This window comes from Mastigoproctus giganteus, chromosome 9, assembly GCF_048544385.1.
Source record: "Mastigoproctus giganteus isolate SK-2022 chromosome 9, ASM4854438v1, whole genome shotgun sequence".
Lineage (NCBI taxonomy): Eukaryota > Metazoa > Arthropoda > Arachnida > Uropygi > Thelyphonidae > Mastigoproctus > Mastigoproctus giganteus.
This window is the reverse complement of record NC_143583.1, coordinates 11,711,963-11,733,082: the sequence shown is the minus strand read 5'-3', so window position 1 is coordinate 11,733,082 and position 21,120 is coordinate 11,711,963. Positions and strand designations below refer to the sequence as shown.

General features: G+C 38.1%; 1 protein-coding gene across 1 annotated transcript in view; it reads left to right on the top strand.

Moving 5' to 3' along the window:
- Positions 1–21,120, top strand: part of TBC1D23 (TBC1 domain family member 23) — a 249,771-nt gene that overhangs the window by 20,955 nt on the left and 207,696 nt on the right. The window contains exon 3 of the mRNA XM_090381875.1: positions 15,540–15,642. Within this exon, the coding sequence (XP_090238001.1) occupies positions 15,540–15,642 (103 nt within the window). The remainder of the gene's footprint in view (positions 1–15,539; positions 15,643–21,120) is intronic.

Below are 21,120 nucleotides of genomic sequence, written 5' to 3'. Positions count from 1 at the left end.
TCCATTACTTTAGAAAGAGTAGAAGTAATTGCAATGGGACAATAATTGGATCGGAGGGATTTGTCACCCTTTTTAGGAACTGGCTGGATATGAGCAAATTTCCAAGCAGAAGGAAAAACACCTTTGGAATAAAAAAGTGAAAAAAAGGCGGCAAAGAACAGGAGTAAGTTCAGGAGCACAGGTTTTGAGAACAAGTGGAGAAATACCATCGTGACCTGGAGCTTTCTTAGCATCAAGATTCGTCAAAATCCTTCTGACATCCTTTTCACGGAAGACCACAAGAGGCATTGAATAGAGTGTGTTGGGAATGGCGAAATGGGTTTTACACGAGTATCACACAAGGGGTTTTACACAAGATCATAAATACACGAGTTGGAAGAAAAATGGGATGCTAGCAGGTCAGCTTTATACTTGGCTGAAGTGACAACAGAACCATCTGGTTTGGACAAAGGTGGGAGTATAGATGGGCAAAAGTTGCAGTCAATAGCTATGCAAAAGAGACCAGAATGCTCGGCTACCATTAGGGCAAAAAGCAAGTTTTCTACTCTTAGCCTGTTCAAACTCTAGTTTGGACTGTTTAGCATTAGCATTAGTAGAGGCATTTGATGCAAGAAAGCAAGCTTATGCAGCATCAGCCAAAAAAAAAAAAAAACCCCACTTCCACTTCACCCCTCTGTTCGTTCAAAATACCTGTCCAGCTGAGCCTTAAACTTATTTAGGCTATCAATCTCCACGACAAGGGATGGAAGTCTGTTCCACCAACCAACCACCCGCTGGCTAAAGGCAAATTTCTGCACGTCTATCCTACATCTGTCTTTCCTCAATTTGAATTTATGCCCTCTCAGGTGATTATTCTGAGCTAGAGGAAGAATCCCATCAGCATTGAGCATGCTCAAACCATTCAAGGCTTTATACACCTCTATCAGATCACCTCGCTGGTGCCTAGTCTCCAGACACTGTAATTTGCAAAACTTAAGCCTTTCTTCGTAAGAGCACCCCTTTGTTCCATTCACTAATCTTGTTGCCCTTCTCTGTACTCGTTCCAGCAGCTCTACATCCTTCTTGAAATGAGGCCTCCAGACCTGTATACAGTACTCTAGGTGTGGCCTGACCATTGCCTTATACAAGGGAATAATCACCTCCTTATCCCTGCTGGAAAAATTCCTGTATATCATTGACAATACTCCATGAGCTACCCTTGCAGCCCGTCTGCACTGCTCAGAGAACTTCATATCTGCCTGCACAACCACCCCCCAAGTCCCTTTCATTCTCTACCACTGTCAGTGTAGTACCACAGAGTTGATACGTTGCTCTTATCAATTGTAAATCAGTTCTTATCAATTCTTATCAGTTGCTTTAACAATTGTAAAGCAGTTTGGACTGATTAGTAACTAATCAGTCCAAACTGCTTTACAATTGTTGCAAGCTTTGGTGTAGGCAGAAAATGTCATTGAAGAATTAGAAACAAGACAATTACGATATGCAACATTCTTCTCTTCAACAGCCATAGCACATTTATTGGAAAACCAAGGTTTAGATAAAGGACGAGATTTTAAAGTGGACTGTGGGATAAAGGATTCCATTCCTTCAAAAATAATTTCACTGACACGATCTGAGCAAATGTTGACATCAGAAGTTTTAAAACAGTAATCCGACCAAGGAAAAGAAGAAAAGAAATCTCGCAGGTCATACCATTTTGCATTCTTGTAATGCCAAACAATACGAGATTGGGAATAGTCATGAGATAAAGGCTCCATTGGAGAAGAGACAATCACCAAGTTGTTATCTGAGGTGCCTAAAGGACCTCTCACTTTGACTGTGTACTTAGAAGTTTTTTGTGAAAAAAAGATCAAGCATGTTGGCTGTATGGTTAGGATTTTCTGGTATCCTTGTAGTTAAATGAACAATCTGTGCAAGGTCATTATTCATTGCAAAAGCCTCAGCATCTCGACCAGCTGGGTCAGTGTAACTAGAAAACGGAAGCCGGCTGGAGTTGTGACCATAAAAATCACCAAGGAAAATTACCTCACTGTTATGAAAGTTAGAATGGAGAAAGTCAAGTTGTAAAGAGAGGAAGTCAAAGAGCTCCAGGTGATTAGTGGAGTTGGGAGAATGGTAGAGACAACAGATGAATTTGACACAATGAGGTAGAGAGATTTTAAGCCAGAGAAGAACGAAAAGAGGAGATTACAAATTACCAAGACACCGACGGGATATTGGAATGGGCATATGCACAATTACCACCTTTGAGGTGAAAGGAATCATACAGCGAATAATTTGGGCAACTGAGATGAGCAGTAATTGAATCAACTGATAACTGAGATTATGTTAGAAAAAGTACATGGGGTTTGGCGGATTGCAAGTGGAAATGGACGTCATTGAGATTAGAATTCAGACCACGTATATATTTGTGATATGAAGTAGGAAGTGTTTTTGGAGGTTTAGATCTTTTTGCAGATAATCTTACTCTTTTAGTTTGACAATTCGTGGTGTATTCAATAGTATGAAAAAGTGTGGGGGGGGTATGCTGTGTTAAGTAATGAAATTTTTGGATATGGCGTACACATGGTAAGAATATACCCAGATCATTGACATAACGTTAACAATGCCCCCCATATATACACTACTCAGACTCCCTCCAGTGACTATCTAGCAGAGTAGAGGTAGCAAGATTATAGCTGATCCAGAAGCCTCCTAAAGAGTTACCAGTAGGTTCGGTATGATGTACTAACTAGCGACCAGCCTGCGAACACCGTTTTAGAGCTGTATTCTGGAAATGTAAGGAAGATTGGATTTCGCCATGATGTTCATCCTAACCTCAAAAGTCATCAGTCATAGTACATGATGGAAGAGGTGGGGAAGGGCTGACCAGAACGGTTAGCTCTGGAAACTAAACATGGGTTCTGCCCCTTCAAGCCTCCAATAAGCAAAGAGGTGGTATTGCACTGGTTGATGAGAGTCGTCTACCTCCTCCTATTGCCTGGTAAAACAGAGGGTGGCATTCCTCCATGTGGTGTAGGCGCCACACCTCGTCCCGTGCTTACGTTGGTTCCCACCTGGGTGGTCACTCACAGTGTGCTTGTGCATGGATGTTATACCCAGGATTACTAACAGTCCCACCATTGTGAAGGTGCAAGCAGAGGATTTCGCTGTCACAGACCGTCCCGACATCACCGAAATTGTTCCACTTGACTTGAATATCAGTTCCATCAGTGGATGCAAGATGCAGAATACTCATTCAGTTTATCAGCTACCTCATCATGATCATCAATAGTCAACTATTTCTATGTTTAGTGGTCCAATCTGATTCATCCCTTTCCTTCTAGAGTTTACATATGTATGTTCTGTACTTTGCTGTTTTTCTTTTCATCCTTTGCCAAAGAATTCTCTTAATCTGCCTTCGCCTGGCTAATCTCCTTTGTGACTTGATTACAGATTAATTTATACCTGCCACAGGTTTCTGTGTCACACGATTTATTATATGCATCCCGTATATTCTTCTTTTCTGCCACAAACCTCATTAATTCATCTGACATCCATTTAGGCCTAAACCTTGAACAGTATTTCTTAGTTGGAATGAAAGCCCTTCGCCTTCAAAATTAAGTCCCATTTAGAATTCAACATTGGTAACATCATCAGTTGATCCCACTGTACAGAATTTAAAAACTTTCTGAGACCTCTGTTGTCACCTTTACAAAATCAAAAGACCTTCCATTTAGTCTTGATGGTAGTTACATCTTTAAGTAATTCCCACGTCAGTACATTGTGATCACTATCACCCAGTGGTTACTTTATCTGCAAATTCTTAATACATGAATAATCACTGCTGATAATCAGATCAAGAGTATTACTCCCTCTGGTTCCTCTCAAAAAAGGTTACTGTAGAAAAGTCATCCAATAAATCCACAGAAGTCTTGCTAGTGTGTGAGTGACCAACTCATAAGTTCCAGTCAATATCTGAAAAGTTAAAATCCCCCATTATAAGACATTCTGATTTACTGGCCCACTATTTCTCTGTACAGTTGCTCATTATACTCATCACATTCATTAGGCCTATAACATGCACTATCATTTTCTTTTCCCAGTGCTTATTTCACACCAAACAGACTCAACACTGCATTGTCCTCCAACATCAATTGGATGCACTTCCTTAGATTTTGGGTGTTTCTTAACTAACAGCATAACCCCTCCTCCCTTCCTGTCCTGTCTATCTTTCCTGTATACATTTTACTCCCCAAATTCCAGTTCTGCATTCCTTATCTCTGTGTGACACCATGTCTCTGATATCCCAACAACATTGGCCTTTGATGTCTACACCAGCACCTCAACTTCATCAAATTTATTTACTCTACATTCTTTACTTAATTCTTTTTGTTGTGTCTTTGTCCTTTGGCTTTGGTTAGTAATTCTTTGAGTCTGAGACTCTGGGACTGTGTCAGGGTGCTGTATTACCTGAACGAACTGCTCTGCAGCTGAACGTATTATAGCAGTACTTGTGGATTTTATCTATTCCTGGGGTTTGCCAGTTGTCAGACTTCCTACTCAACTCTAGTACTACACTCAGGGTAGTGGAAAATTAAAATAACTTAGGGGTAATTGTGCAGTTGGATATGAAGTTCTCTGAGCAATGTAGATGGGCTACCAGGACAGCTAATTGGAATTTGTCAGTTATATACAGGAACTGTTCTAGAAGATATAAGGATGTGATTATCCTATTGTATAAGGCAATGTCAGGCCATGTCTTAAGTACTGCATACAGGTCTGGAGGCCTCATATTAGGAAGGATGAAGAGCTGCTGAAACAAGTACAAAGATTGGCAATGAGGGGAACAGAAGGATGCTCTTACTAAGAAAAGCTTCAGTTTTGCAAATTGCAGCTAGGCACCTGTGAGATGATCTGTTTGAGGTGTATAAGGCCTTGAATAGTTTGAGCAAGCTCAATACTGATGGGATTCTTCCTCTTGCTCAGACCACAGAAAAGGGGGCACAGATTCATACTGAAGCAGAATGGTTGCAGAATAGATGTGTGGTAATTTGCCTTTAGCCAGTGGGTTGTTGATTGCTGGGACAAGCTTTTGTCTGTTGTGGATGTTGATAGCTTAAATTAATTCAACCATGAACTCGACAAACTAATGGAGGGAATGACTTGTTGAAATGGGAGACGTAATTTTTTTTTTTTTTTTTTTTTGTCAGCTGCTGTTCTGCATAAGTTTGCTTTCTTGCATCATTTGCTAATACTGATCCTAATGCTGTCTGTTGTTCTTGTTCCTTCAATATCTCCCCTTCTATATTCTTGGTTTTCTTCCATTCTAGATCTATCCAGGGGCACAGCCATTATGTCTATCTTTGCTCCACAGTTGTGTCTATTTCCTTGAATTATTTATTATTATCATCAGTTTATTTCTCTTAGGAGAACACCCGGTTACAGCCACTGGCTAGACTGCAGTGTTTCCCAACGTGGGTCCCACGCCCCACATGGGGGCAATTTGATTGTTCAGGGGGGCAATTCAAAAATTGCTTGTCTAGAGTTTAAAACAACCGCCTACTATGATTTAACTTGTACAAAAGAAGAATTGTTGGTATCTCAATTTTAAATAAGCATTCGTTAAATGTTGTACTTTCTATAGAGCTGCACTTGAAAGTTTGGAGTAATATCAACTACAGTTTGCTCGGAGAGTATTGCTTACTATGCCTAGTGAAGGAATAGTACATACTGTATTGGACGATTGCTTATGGCATATGCAATGTGCAAGCAAAGTGGTTGTCTACTGTAGCCTACCGCAAACTCAGCATGTTATATGAAATAGGTAATTCCTTTCATACAAACGCTCGTTTGGGCATCGTGACTGTACATTTGGATAGGTTTGACGATCTCAGATTAAAATAAAAATTACTTTGTCCACGCACAGAATTATTATTAATGAAGAACCGTGATATACAATGGTATGTATTTGTCATATATGTATTTCTGTGGTCTCAGTAAATAAGCAAATAAGTCCAAAAACTCGAATTTGCAGGAGAGAAAAAATAAACTTCACACTCTCATATAAACATGCATATATTCGAATATACAAATATTTATTACTCACGCTAAAACTACAATAACGAAGATAGCTGCGTGTCACATAATAGTAAATAATAAATACTTTATTATAGTGCACTTATCTCATTTTTGACAAATTAGACTTATCTGCTTGTTCACAGAGACCACAGATTTAATAGCCCGAATTCAGTAATTCGTGTGATTTATTCATTCAAAAAGCGTACTAATAATTAATTTTGATATATTAAAATAAAATTAAATTAACTTTAATGCATAGTTTATTTTTAGTTTTTGATTTATCTTATATTTATTTCTTTCAGTTGCGCAGTAAAATGAGTAGTGCAAGTAAAAAAAAAGTTCGTCAGTATTCAGAGGAATACTTAAAATTTGGTTTCATACCCGCTATCCACGATCAAAGGTCACCTTTTTGTCTTTTATGCCAACAATGCTTGACCAACGAATCAATGAAGCGAGGTCGTCTTGAGGCGCATTTGAAGGCGAAACATAATGCTCATGTAAATTCAGATTTAGATTACTTTCAAACTTTAAAGAAGAATTTTGAAAAAAGAGCAACATTAAAGTCTCTGTTTATTGCTCATACTGCAACTGTCAATCGTACTCTTGAGGCTAGTTATGAAATTTCTTTACTCATTGCTAAATCTGGGAAAAATCATACTATAGGAGAGAATTTAATCAAACCATCAATATCAGCATTTCTTAAAACAGTTCTGGAAAAAGATGACAAAGACGTGAAAGCTATGCCACTCAATAACAATACTGTTAGCAGAAGAATAGATGAAATGAGTGAAGATATTGAAATACAACTTGTTGGAAAGCTGAAAACAAGAAAATTCTCAGTGCAAATGGATGAATCAACTTTGAGAGACAGTGAAGCCGTACTGATAACTTATGTGAGATATATTGATAAAGGTAATTTTGCTGAAGAAATGTTATTCTGTAAATCATTAGTGAGCACCACTACCTCCAAAGATATATATAATAAGCTAAAAAATTACTTAGATGACAATAATATACCAATGAAAAATATAACATCTTGCGCTTCAGATGGTGCTCCTAATATGATGGGCAAGAAAAATGGCTGCTTAAAATTGATGAAAGATGAGAATCCAGAAATGCTTCTTGTGCATTGTGTTATTCATAGGGAAAACTTGGTAGCTAAAAATATTTCGCCTGTTCTTCATGAAGTACTAAAATCAGTTATAAAATGTGTCAATGCTATTAAAGCTAATGCCAAATGTGAGCGTCTCTTCAAGCTTTTTTGTGAAGAACAAAATGGAGACCATGTGAGACTTTTACTTCACACTGAAGTAAGGTGGCTCTCGAAAGGGAACTGCTTGAAAAGATTCATGGAACTATTTGATACTATTAGTGACTTTTTAAGTGACAAACCTGAAATGAAGCATCTGTTAACGGTCGATGGTAAAGCATTTGTGAGTTATTTAGCCGATATCTTTGAAAAACTAAATATATTAAATAAACAACTTCAAGGAACAAATAAAACTCTCGTCGATGCAAAAGCGAAGATATTTGGTTTCATTACATTTATTGAATTATGTCAAAAATATATTTGTAACAAAAATTTTGAACAGTTTCGTTGGCTGCAAAAATGTGAAGTGACTGATACCGCTGTACTTGTTATTGTCGATCATCTGAAAATTCTGTCCGCTGATTTAAAAGAAAGGTTTTCTGATTTAAAACAAATTGATTTTCCAACCTGGATGATGCAACCAATGTTAGTGGATTTGTCTGATGTATCAATGCAGTACCAAGAAGAACTCTCAGAAATGCAAAATGATGAGTCAGTTAAAACTTTATTCAATATAAAAGGAGCGATGGCATGGCTTTGTGATGAAACAGAAATTAAATACCCAAATTCAACCAACTTTGCAAGAGAGCTATTGTTACCGTTTCCATCTTCATATTTAGCTGAATGTGGATTTAGTGCCATAAATGATTTGTTCCTAAAGAAAAGAAATCGACTGGATATCACAAAACGGGGAGACTTGAGACTGAAGCTGACTAAATTGGAGCCCAATATAAAATCTCTCTGCGGCAAGCATCAAGCACAAGGGTCTCACTAAATTTAGTGCACTCATCTAGAAGTGACTTCACATGGAATGTTGAAATTATTAAACAATTAAATAATAATTACTAAAAATTAAAATATTATAAAAAAATCTTTCATATAAATTATTTTGTACTTGAATTTTAGTTGTCCATTATATGTTTTGAAAATTTACTTACTGTTTTTTTCTTAATAATTTCCTAATGATTTCTTCCTAAAACCTAAGTTTTGTGTCCTGGACAAGTTGTAATTAGGCTTCATTTAGGGAATAATTCAATTTTTGAATATAAAAAATATGTATATCGGTGTTTCCCAACGTTACATAGGGGGCATCAGAATTTTAGAAAGACTTAGGTGGGGCATGGTAAAAAAAAGGTTGGGAAACACTGGGCTAGAGGGTGATCATACATGTACAACTTACTACATATTTACTACTGTAAAAGCCTTTTCGAGTAATTAATAATGCCTTCTGATTCTTGAGTTCATTGCCTTTCTTCTCTTCTTGTCTGATTTTTCTGTAGAAGACCCTCTATTTTACATTAAATCTCCCATTGTCTGTTTTCCTCTGGGCACTCTCCCTATAATGGCAAAGTCTCTTGCTCAGTACCAAGATTCTTGATTGTGTCAAGGATTCTTTGATCCTCTAATTATAGCCCTTGTGATTTCTGTGGATGTTGTCTTTCTTAAGAACAATCTTCACTTTTCTGATCAGTTTCTTTCTTCTGTCACCCCATTGGTACTGGGCCAGTTGGCCTTCCTTGAGTCTTGTCTTCTGTTCCAGCCTTCTTTCCCTTGCTGGTGGTTACTTGTCTTTGAGTTTTGTGTTCTTTTTGTCTCTGGTTTCTTCCATTCATCTGGGTGACTGCTACAGTGGTACAGCAAATGGATGTGCATTCTTCAAATAGGCCTCTGAGGTTGGGTATATTCATACTGTAGATTTTAGTGTTTTGCACCAACCTTACGTAAAAATAAAAACACAAAAGAAAACTGGACTTTTGATAACTGTGTTTATAATAAATTATAATAACCTGTATTTACAATAAATTTAACTTTACGATAAACTATACATATAAAATATTAAAATCTGCTACATTAAGAACAATAAAATGCATTAAAATATACTAAGTTAAAAGCGATAAAAAACCATTACGATAAACTATACATATAAAATATTAAAATCTGCTACATTAAGAACAATAAAATGCATTAAAATATACTAAGTTAAAAGCGATAAAAAACCATAGCTTTCAAAGGCTCCAGCCTTCTTCTTCAGCGGTATTTTCTTATTCTGCAGTACATCTTTAAATATCAGCAGGTTCATGGTACTCATCACGTGTTTCATTCTCACGCGTTCCGTTCTCTTGCGTTGTGGAACCGGAAGTGGCTCGAACGGGAGTCATACGGAACCGTTCATCCCTTCTGAGGATAGTGGCCTCAAAGAGGGGATGAATCCGCGTACCTTTATCTCTATTAATGTTGATTGTAGAACAGATCCGCAAACTCTCGAGCCACTTACGGTCCCAGAACTTATGCGCCCAATCGGTGATGATAGCATCGTCCAGGGAGATCTGGTGCTGCTTCTCCCAAAAATGTTCGGCCACGGCGGATTTGCCATACTCCGCATTTCTTATTGCCTTAGTGTGTTCCCCCAGACGATCTTTGAGACGGCGTTTTGTTTCCCCTACATAACATTCCCCACAATCCAGGCATCTAATGCTATATACGACCCCACTTGTGTTCTCTTTTTGAATGGGGTCCTTAACCTGAGACACGATTGTGTGCAGCCTCCGCCCCGGAAGCTGCACACAACGTGTCTGGTACTTTCTTAGTATTCTAGCTATATGATCAGTCAGACCCGGATAATAGGGAATGTATGCAGTGGATGTTGGTGTAATCCTCTGGGGGGTAACCACATTCTTGCAAAATGTGGTTACCCCCAGAGGATTATAGATAAATATGTTAAAGGAAATCAGAGGAGAGGCGAGTCTTTTACACCAACATCCACTGCATACATTCCCTATTATCCGGGTCTGACTGATCATATAGCTAGAATACTAAGAAAGTACCAGACACGTTGTGTGCAGCTTCCGGGGCGGAGGCTGCACACAATCGTGTCTCAGGTTAAGGACCCCATTCAAAAAGAGAACACAAGTGGGGTCGTATATAGCATTAGATGCCCGGATTGTGGGGAATGTTATGTAGGGGAAACAAAACGCCGTCTCAAAGATCGTCTGGGGGAACACACTAAGGCAATAAGAAATGCGGAGTATGGCAAATCCGCCGTGGCCGAACATTTTTGGGAGAAGCAGCACCAGATCTCCCCGGACGATGCTATCATCACCGATCGGGCGCATAAGTTCTGGGACCGTAAGTGGCTCGAGAGTTTGCGGATCTGTTCTACAATCAACATTAATAGAGATAAAGGTACGCGGATTCATCCCCTCTTTGAGGCCACTATCCTCAGAAGGGATGAACGGTTCCGTATGACTCCCGTTCGAGCCACTTCCGGTTCCACAACGCAAGAGAACGGAACGCGTGAGAATGAAACACGTGATGAGTACCATGAACCTGCTGATATTTAAAGATGTACTGCAGAATAAGAAAATACCGCTGAAGAAGAAGGCTGGAGCCTTTGAAAGCTATGGTTTTTTATCGCTTTTAACTTAGTATATTTTAATGCATTTTATTGTTCTTAATGTAGCAGATTTTAATATTTTATATGTATAGTTTATCGTAATGGTTTTTTATCGCTTTTAACTTAGTATATTTTAATGCATTTTATTGTTCTTAATGTAGCAGATTTTAATATTTTATATGTATAGTTTATCGTAAAGTTAAATTTATTGTAAATACAGGTTATTATAATTTATTATAAACACAGTTATCAAAAGTCCAGTTTTCTTTTGTGTTTTTATTTTTACGTAAGGTTGGTGCAAAACACTAAAATCTACAGTATAAATGGATGTGCAGATGGTGTTTAACATTACTTTGTAGTCGTTGAAGGTAATCTTATATTATTCACTGATTCAGGTGCTCTGTCACTTGCCACAGGATTCTGTTGAGCCTCTGCTTCAGTATGGTGTTGGGTCTTTATAGTTTCATTCCTTTGAATTCTGTGATGACTTTCTTCCTTCTGTTCCATTTCCACTTCTGCTCCTCTGAGTTTTAGTTCTTGTTCTTGCTATTCCTCCTCCAGTTCTGGTCCGGTTGTTTCTGTATTTGTTATTCTTTTAGTTGATTGCTCACATCCTGTTTGATTTTTTCCAAGATTACAGGATCCATCAGGTTCTTCATGATGATGTTGATGGCCCATCTTTGGTCTGCTATTTGCTGTTCAATGACCAGCGCAGTTAGGAATCATTCAAACCACTTTTATGTACCAACCACCTACCAACTGTGTGGTACTACACTCAGGGAGATGGAGACTGAAAAAGACCTGGGGATAATTGTGCAGTCAGATATGAAGTTCTCTGAGCAGTGCAAATGGGTTGCCAGAGCAGATCATGGAGTTTTGTCAATGATACATAGGAATTTTGCTAGCTGAGACAAGGAGGTGATTATCCCTTTGTGAAGCCACACCTTGAGTACTGCGTACACTTCAAGAGGCCTCATTTTAGGAAGGATGTAGAATTGCTAGAATGGGTACAGACAAGGGCAACAAGATTGGTGAGAGGAACAAAGAGGTGCACTTACAAAGAAAGGCTTAAGTTCTGCACGTTGCAGCATCTGAAGACTAGGCACCTGCGAGGTGATCTGATTGACATGTATAAGGCCTTGAATGGTTTGAGCAGGCTCAGTGCTGACAGGATACTTCCACTTGCTCAGACTAAGAATCTGAGGGAGCATAGATTCAAATTGAGAAAAGACAGTTGTAAAATAGATGTGTGGAAGTTTGCCTTTAGCCAGCGGGTAGTTGATTGCTGGAACAGACTTCCATCTTTTGTTGTGGAAGTTGATAGCTTAAATAAATTTAAGGTTGAACTAGACAAACATTTGGAGTGACTCAATGGGCGAAGTGGGAAGATTTTTTTTTTTTTTGTGGCTGATGCTGTATAAGCTTGCTTTCTTGCATCATATGCCTCTGCTAATGTAGTTTTGTCCTATACTTTGTTACTTTCTAATATGCTTCCCTGATGAATGTATTCATTTCGAAGCTCCACTTCATACATTGGCTTCTTCCTTCGTGGGTAGTCACTAGTGCAGCTTTTCAGGAAGCACTTCCAGTTGCGGCTGGGTGGCCTTGCCTTGGGTAGCCATATGGGAGATAATGCCACTTGCTTCACTGTCGTCTGCAGGAAACTGTCTGCGATTTTTCAAACCAACTCCTGTGCCTAAGACTTGAATGTGAGTGACATTATCCTGTGGCTCACTGGATGCAGTAAGTTCAATATTTCTATTTCTCATCTTCATCCAGCTTATGGAGGTGGTGTTGTTTAGTGGTGGGTGGTAGTTATTGGGAGCGACACCAGATGGAACTACTCTCTCTGCCTCAGCCAACACTTTTACCTTTGGGTAGGTATTTCCGATAAAGTGACTTTTCCCCATGATTCTCTCCCTGTGAGATTTTTATCTCTCACAATTTTTTTTTATTATTTTATCTTATTTATTTTTTTTACAGCAGGATTCAAACCCATGTCCACGATATTGGTGGTCTGACGTTAATTATTATTATTAAATGATGTATGGCATATTAATGAATCCTCTGGATGGAAATAAATAAAATCAATATGTTTACTCTTGGACAGACATATTAAAGAAATGCTTTAATAATATTGCTGTACATCTAGTAAACATTAAAATGAAATATTTTAATACAATCAGATGAAATGAATGACAGAAATATAATTTTTTTTTTCTCATATAAATTTGCAATCCTTTCTATGAGCATATCATGTCTTCATTGGCACATTTGTTATTTATACTTTGTTTATGTTAGTGCAGACAATTCTGAGAGGAGTTAGTAAAATGAATGAAAGCATATTTTTTGCTGTTATGAAAAATTCCAAAACTAGGGGGCATAAATTCAACTTAACGCAGAAGAGTTTCTAGGTGGTGGAAAGTTTTTCTTTTAGCCAGCTAGTTGTTGATTACTAGAACAAACTAAATGAATATTTTGCAGCGACATTCACACACAAGGAGTTATTCAGCGAGGGGAATGCCAGAGGTGTATTCAACTCTGGCAGTAAGCTAGAGAATCTTGTAATAACTGAGAGTAAAGTGGGGGAGAAATTGTTGAAGATAAACACAAGAAAGGCACCTGGGGTGGATGGAATCTATCCAGTTATATTAAAGGAGGCAGCAATGGAAGTAAGCAAACCCTTAGCCATAATTATGAGAGCTTCCTTGGACTCAGGGGAGGTACCCATGGACTGGAGATGTGCAAATGTGACCCCAATTCACAAAGGAGGATCAAAGGCTGACACAAGTAATTATAGACCTGTGAGTTTAACATCTGTTCCCAGAAAATTAATGGAGGCACTGGTTAAAGAAGCACTGCAAGATCATCTAGACAAGACTTCAGTTATAGCTCAGACACAGCATGGTTTTTTTAAGGGGAAGTTTTGCCTGACCAATTTGATTGGATACTATGATGCAGTCACAAAAGAACTGGATGCAGGGAATAACTTTGATATTATATACTTGGATCTTAGAAGGCTTTTGATACTGTTGCACATGGAAGACTGCTGCACAAATTGGAGCAGTGTGGCATTGGAGGCAAATTGCTGCTATGGATAAAGGGGTGGTTGAGGGGAAGAAGACAGAGAGTGGTAATCAATGGACACTGCTCATCGTGGACTGATGTTATTAGTGGAGTCCCTCAGCGTTCAGTATTGGGTCCTTTATTGTTTTCTGTATTTATAAATGATATTGATGATGGTATATCAAGCTTAATGTCCAAGTTTGCAGACGATACGAAGGTTGGCAGGGTTGTCAAGGACACTACTGACACTATGCTGCTGCAATAGGATCTGGAAAGGTTGAGCAGATGGGCTGAGAGGTGGCAAATGAAGTTTAACAACATTGACAAATGTAAAGTACTACACATATGGGAAACAGCAACCCCAGAGCAACGTATCAACTCTGTGGTACTACACTGACAGTGGTAGAGAATGAAAGGGATCTGGGGATGGTTGTGCAGGCAGATATGAAGTTCTCTGAGCAATGCAGACGGGCTGCAAGAGTAGCTCATGGTGTATTGTCAATGATATATAGGAATTTTTCTAGCAGGGAAAAGGAGGTGATTATTCCCTTGTATAAGGCAATGGTCAGGCCACACCTAGAGTACTGTATACAGGCCTGGAGATCTCATTTCAAGAAGGATGTACAGCTGCTGGAACGAGTACAGAGAAGGGCAACAAGATTAGTGAATGGAACAAAGGGGTGCTCTTACGAAGAAAGGCTTAAGTTTTGCGAATTACAGTGTCTGGAGACTAGCCAGCAGCAAGGTGATCTGATAGAGGTGTACAAAGCCTTGAATGGTTTGAGCATGCTCAATGCTGATGGGATTCTTCCTTTTGCTCAGAATAATCACCTGAGAGGACATAAATTCAAATTGAGGAAAGACAGATGTAGGATAGATGTGCGGAAATTTGCCTTTAGCCAGCGGGTGGTTGGTAGGTGGAACAGACTTCCATCCCTTGTCGTGGAAGTTGATAGCCTAAATAAGTTTAAGGCTCAGCTGGACAGGTATTTCGAACGAACAGAGGGGTGAAGTGGAAGTGGTTATTTTTTATTTATTTATTTTACTTTAATTTTTTTGGCTGATGCCGCATAAGCTTGCTTTCTTGCATCAAATGCCTCTACTAATGCTAATGCTAGTTGAGGCTGACAATTTGAAGAAATTAAAATGTTAACTTGATAGTTATCTATGAGGCGGAAGTGCATAATTTGTAAATTTTCTGAAATACTTTTACATTTATTATTTTATTTTATTTCATTTTTTTTTTGGCCAGTGCAGCAAAATCCTGTTGCTTCCTTGCATTACATGGATTTTTGAGAAAATGGACGGGTGAAATGGGAAGGTTTTTTTTTTTTTTTTTTTCAACTTTTTGGCTCTTATAGGATATGCCTCTACTGATGTTAATACTAATGCTAAGAAAACCATCCTTTCCATTCATTTATATATATATATATACTGTATATATATATATAAAAGTTTCTAGTCTTTGAAAACCATATTAGTTAGTTTATGTTCTCTGATTTTGTCAGTTTAAAGAGAATGAATAAGTGATATGGTGGGTTATTCCTGACAGGTGGATCCTGGGGAAATCCCCTCCACTTCTCCTCCCTCCACACTTATACAGCCATTCAAGAAATACTTTAATAATATTGCTGTATGTGTCTAGTAAACATTAGTTCCATCTGATTGTATTAAAATGAAATATTTAATTTTTTCTGTTTTATATTTCAGATTTGTTTGGGAGTTCAAACAAAAGATACTTCATTGATTTGGGATGAAATTTTTGACCTTCCAGAACAAACCATAATTAGACAAGAATGTCAGAATTTAGTTGGTGAGTTGAAACAATAATAGAAATATCCTCTCTATTCTATTTCAATATATGTACACACATATACTCTTAATGATCACTGAATTATGACCACTCCCATCCATAATGGATTATACTGTATAGCTCACAGTACAAAAAGCTGAACAGCTTTATACACTAGAGCAGTGGTAATTTGCATCTGGTTGTGCAGGTAAGAGCGATAAAGTAGCAGTTATGAGATGTAGTCAAGATATCACAGAGTTTCAAAAGTCATGATTGTATAAGTTCGTTCATTGGGTGCTTCCATATCAAAAATGGAACATGTTCGTTGCTCGTGGTTTGCTGTGGTTAAGGTGTAATGGTGTCAAAGAGGACAAACCACCTCCTGCTAACAGAACAATAAAGAATTATGCAAGATGGATATTTGTGGTGAGCAAAGGGTACAGTGCGTTTGTATGGCCTCAACGCCATGTCACTGTGTAACAAGTATTCAAGTATTTGTGTCAGTTAAATGTGGGAACCAGGGTTTCCCCTATACTCCACGAATTTTAGGCGAGTGCGCCAACTGCCGGCAGAGAAAAAAAAAAAGAGAAATTTTAAGAAAACAGCTGAAAGAAAGATAGATTATGTAATTAGTGTTGTGTAGTAGTGTTGTTTTGTGTTGTTATGAATGCCGGCACCTGGCTTTAGCAGCAGGGGATTGAGAGCGAAGAGATGCTCCAACCCCTCACTCCCGTCCCTAGCCACGAGGAGGCAGCCAGGAACTACTATAGAAGAAACTACTTAGGTTGAATAACTTTTTTTTGACTAGCTAGAAGGAAAGAACTTTGTAAGGAACAAATATATTTTTAGAAAATAAGTAGTAAAATATAACAATTTTACAAAGGGGTTGACAGAACAGAAGAAAATTAGAAGTCAGTAGAATTAGTTTCAGTAAATTTCAAGTATATAGGGGAGAGTTTAGCGGGAGAAAAGAGCTTAAAGAAAATTAAAAATTACGTCTAATCTAGGAAGCAAGATTGATATATAAACTAATAATTTTGAAAATAAAAACTAAACCATTTAGTTAGTCCGAAAAGACCAACCAAACTCCCTGAGTGCACCTCACAACCAGACTAGCACTATATAGCTACTGAGGCAGTTAACTAACCCATGTCCTGTGGGAAAAATCTTACATAATTAATACAATGTAGCTGGCACTTGAAAAAGACATATTAAAATATACAGTTTAATTGTATTGATCTGCGAGCAGAAACAAAATGTTCAAGTCAATCACAAACAGGGAACCAAGTCCTGTGTGGCTACACCCTGAGCAAAATTATGTCCAACACTCTGATGGAAAATACTTATACAATAATCTCATTCAATATGTACAATTGTTAATAATCTGCAAGCAGAAACAGATAGATTTAACCATCTCAGCCAGGGGGAACCAAGTCCCAGATGGCTGAACCCCTGCCAAGGAAAAATCCATCGAACAATCACTCACCTATATACAATTTAATCCCAACTAGTCAAGTGCCATCAGAGATTACTTCGATGATTAAGCAATTAAATTTATAGTACCAACCTCAGGGAGAAAATAAGAACAAAATAATCAAATTTAAGTAAACAAAATGCTACGAATAATGTTAAGCATAATTATAGTTAACAAAACAGTTACGCAGGATTAATATTATTAATCAGATCAGATTAAAATTAAATCCAATAACCAACCAGTTATAGTATAACTTACAATATATATACAAAACCAACAACAGGGTTAAAGGTCTAGCAAAAACTAAAAGAAAACTTGCTATAAACTGAGCGAATAGCCACTTAGCTGTATTAATAAAAGTTTAGGTTAACATTTGTCAACACAGATTTGTTTTAGCCCTGACAGAGTCTAGAGCATCTAAGTACACAGGACAATTCCGGTCCTTAAAAGAATGACTACCATCCTTCTTTCTGAGAGTACAATTCGGACAGGATACAGGAACATCAGGAGTAGGGCATGAAGAGGCCTGGTGCCCCGGAAGACCACAATGTCCATAGGTTGGAGAGTTTTGTCTGCAGTATTTGGCAATATGCCCATACTGCAGACAGTTTGTACATCGAGTTGTTATATAAAAGTCTTTAACCGTGTGCAAAGCAAACTCAAAGAAGATACGGCCAATGAACGAACGTCTTATGCGAGGGGAGACTTCCAAGATCCAGTGCAAGTTGCTTTTATTTTTAGCCTTGATTGAAAAGCGAAGTTTGATTTCCTTGTTGAAGTCAGTTTGAGAAAGTTCAGAGCTGAAGAAATTTCGTACATAAATGTCATCCAGAAGGCTATCCACGGTAGTATTTCTTGGCACGTCATATAACACCATAGTGGGATTCTTTTTCAATGGTAAAGATGTTTTGAGATGAAGGTCACGCAACTTCTGACAGTTTTGAAGGAGGGCAATGTCCTTTGAGGAGGCAGTTTCTATAATCACACCACGGTCCCTTATAGTTTTTATAGATTTAATCTGCACGTTCTTGAATTCTGCTTTAAAGTCCTTAATAAGAGTATCTCGAACTTCTTCTCCAGTTATTAGAGAACAGTTTTCATCAGCTTTGACCAGAACAACATGTTTGTTAGAAATAGAAGGCGAAACTACAGCTTGAGAAGACAATAGGGTATTTTCCTGTATGTCAACAGAAGAGGGTGAGGAAGCAACAGGAAAAAGAAGTGATTTCAAGTTTACATTGATTAGGTCTATATACTCCGCAATAAGATCCAATTTGGATTGTAATTCCAAGTTTCCATTGTTATCATTGCGGGTGGGCAATGATATATCCTGTCTCTGAACCATTTCCTCTAAAATGGTAATTTTGGAGTTAAGTTCGGAAATCTGGAGCTCTTTAGAAGAAACCAAGTCAGTTAAGTGTTTTATTTCTTGAGAAAAATTAGTCTGAGAGGCCAATTTTGCCTGTAATTCAGAAATAAAGTAGTTTTCCGGTCAAGTTCCTCAGACAACTCAGTATTATGTAAGATTGCCTCACCAAGTTTAGATCTCGACAGCTCAACCAAAGCAAGACTCTCCCTGGTACGAGCATCCTTTTGTCCATCAGACTCCTTTAGTTTTGCAATCTCTTTTAAGCAGTCATCCGGGGAGGAAGCAACCCCCTGAACAATGTTATCAAAGTTGCCAAAAAGGCGCAAGGCTTTAGCTAAGACCTTTGGCTTAAGTACATTTTTGTTCAATATCATGTTAAATTGAATCTTAGCAAATTCATGAGCTTTTAGAACATTTTCAGCAGTATCCAAAGGAAATCTCTCAGAATCCTGAGAACCTGGAGACACAACAGAGTCAGCAACGGAAGAAGACGATGAAGAAGGAACCGTTTTGCCACCAGAATCAGCCATTCTAATGATAAGAAAAGTCTTCAGAAGAGCAAAAGCAGAAGAAAATTATTTTGTCAAACAAAAGTTGCCACCAGGGGGCGACACTGAGGGATTAGAAAGGTCTTCAGTAGAACAGGGTGCACACCAAATTTGAGAAGAATCCGATAATTAGAACTCGAGTAATCAAGGTATGAATTTTCCCCTAAAATGTGGCAAAAATAACCGGATGAAAAGCTGATTTTTTAATAATTGCTATAACTTGCTTAATAATTGAGATAGGTGACTAAAAGATTGCCACAAGATGAAGGACACTGTAAGGAAGCCTATACAGACCCTTACCAAAAGTTTCGGAGCATATTTGAGGAGAAAAACGCTATCTCAGTTATTTGCCACCAGAGGGAGCTATAAGCCTTGGGGGAAGAAAGAGGAACATGCTAAATGCTAAAAGAACTTAAGGTCACAACAAAAGACCACATAGAAGCTGAGAAATTTATGTTTCAATTTAATAGCCCAATTCAGCCCAAAAAGTGTTTCTAATACTTTGGAACCCACATATACATGAAATTTGTTACCTTGGTAGACAAGTATAGTTATATTTATAGAAATCAAGACTATAAATGTGTTTCGAAATATTTAGATCACCTAATATTTTGTTACACTAGTATATATATCAAAAAGCTTTGCAATCACACCTCAAAACAAAAACATAAAATTCCACAAATAATGTATCCATAAATTTTTGCTACTGAGTATATGTAAGCAGACATTACCATAACCAAATTAAAAACTCAATATCTAAGCAGTAAGAACAAAACTCCCATGATGCAGTTCAAGAGTGAGACTAATAATTTTTTCTTAAGATAGTAATACTCCCTTCAAAATGGCGGTCACATTGAAATACCACATAAACTGATTATATCGCGATCGTAAAACAAAATGGCGACTTCCATATGGAGGCAGCCATGAAAAATAAAATGGTAGCTTTCATTTTAATAAAGTTCCCTCCAAAAACCTCTGACCTTTAACAGGATTGGCTATTGAAACGCGGAAGACAATATGGTGGAAACATGAAACCAAAACAACAACTTAGAATTAACATGTAGGCAAAGCCAAAATTTTAAATAGGCTGGCTATAGACTGGAATTTCAAAATAAAAAATGTCTCATCAGTCCCAAAACAGCCTCCCCTAAGTTCCAGAAAGAGCAAAGACAATTTGTCACCACAGCTTAGGGGACAAATGCCAACACAAAATAAAATTCTGACAGTGAGAGAAAAATATAACGTTATAAGGCATCCATTTTCTAACGTTAATGTTGACTTCAAAGCAACGATAAAATGGCAAAACGATTTTCATTAAGCAGAGCGCTATTCTCTCACTGACAGAAAAACCAAGACTGTCTGTCAACTCACCACAGTTTCTTCTTTCAAGGGGACATATTCACTAAGGGGGGGGATGGTCTAAAAACACAAGTATACAGATAAATCCAGGAGACTTATTCACATATGTCTACCTAGGGCAAATGCCATCCAACTAGTTTGTCACTGTGTAACAGCTGACATCTCAATACAGTATGGGGGAATGCAAGAACAATATCCCAAATGATGATGTGCACTCTCAAGGCATATGGAGTTCTGCAGCCAATGACCCAAGAACACCCTCTCCTCACTGCTGATCAACATTAACAGCAAATTCTGTGCTGTTAAAAACATGCCTTTTGGACACTGGAAGATGTGCTAGTTAGCATTAGCATTAGTACAGGCATTTGATGCAAGAAAGCAAGCTTATGCAGCATCAACCAAAAAAAAAAAAAAAAAAAAAACCACTTCCACTTCACCCCTCTGTTCGTTCGAAATACCTGTCCAGCTGAGCCTTAAACCTATTTAGGCTATCAACTTCCACGACAAGGGATGGAAGTGTGTTCCACCAACCAACCACCTGGCTAAAGGCAAATTTCCACACGTCTATCCTACAACTGTCTTTCCTCAGTTTGAATTTATGCCCTCTCAGGTGATTATTCTGAGCGAGATCCCATCAGCATTGAGCATGCTCAAACCATTCAAGGCTTTATACACCTCTATCAGATCACCTCGCTGGTGCCTAGTTTCCAGACACTGTAATTTGAAAAACTTAAGCCTTTCTTCGTAAG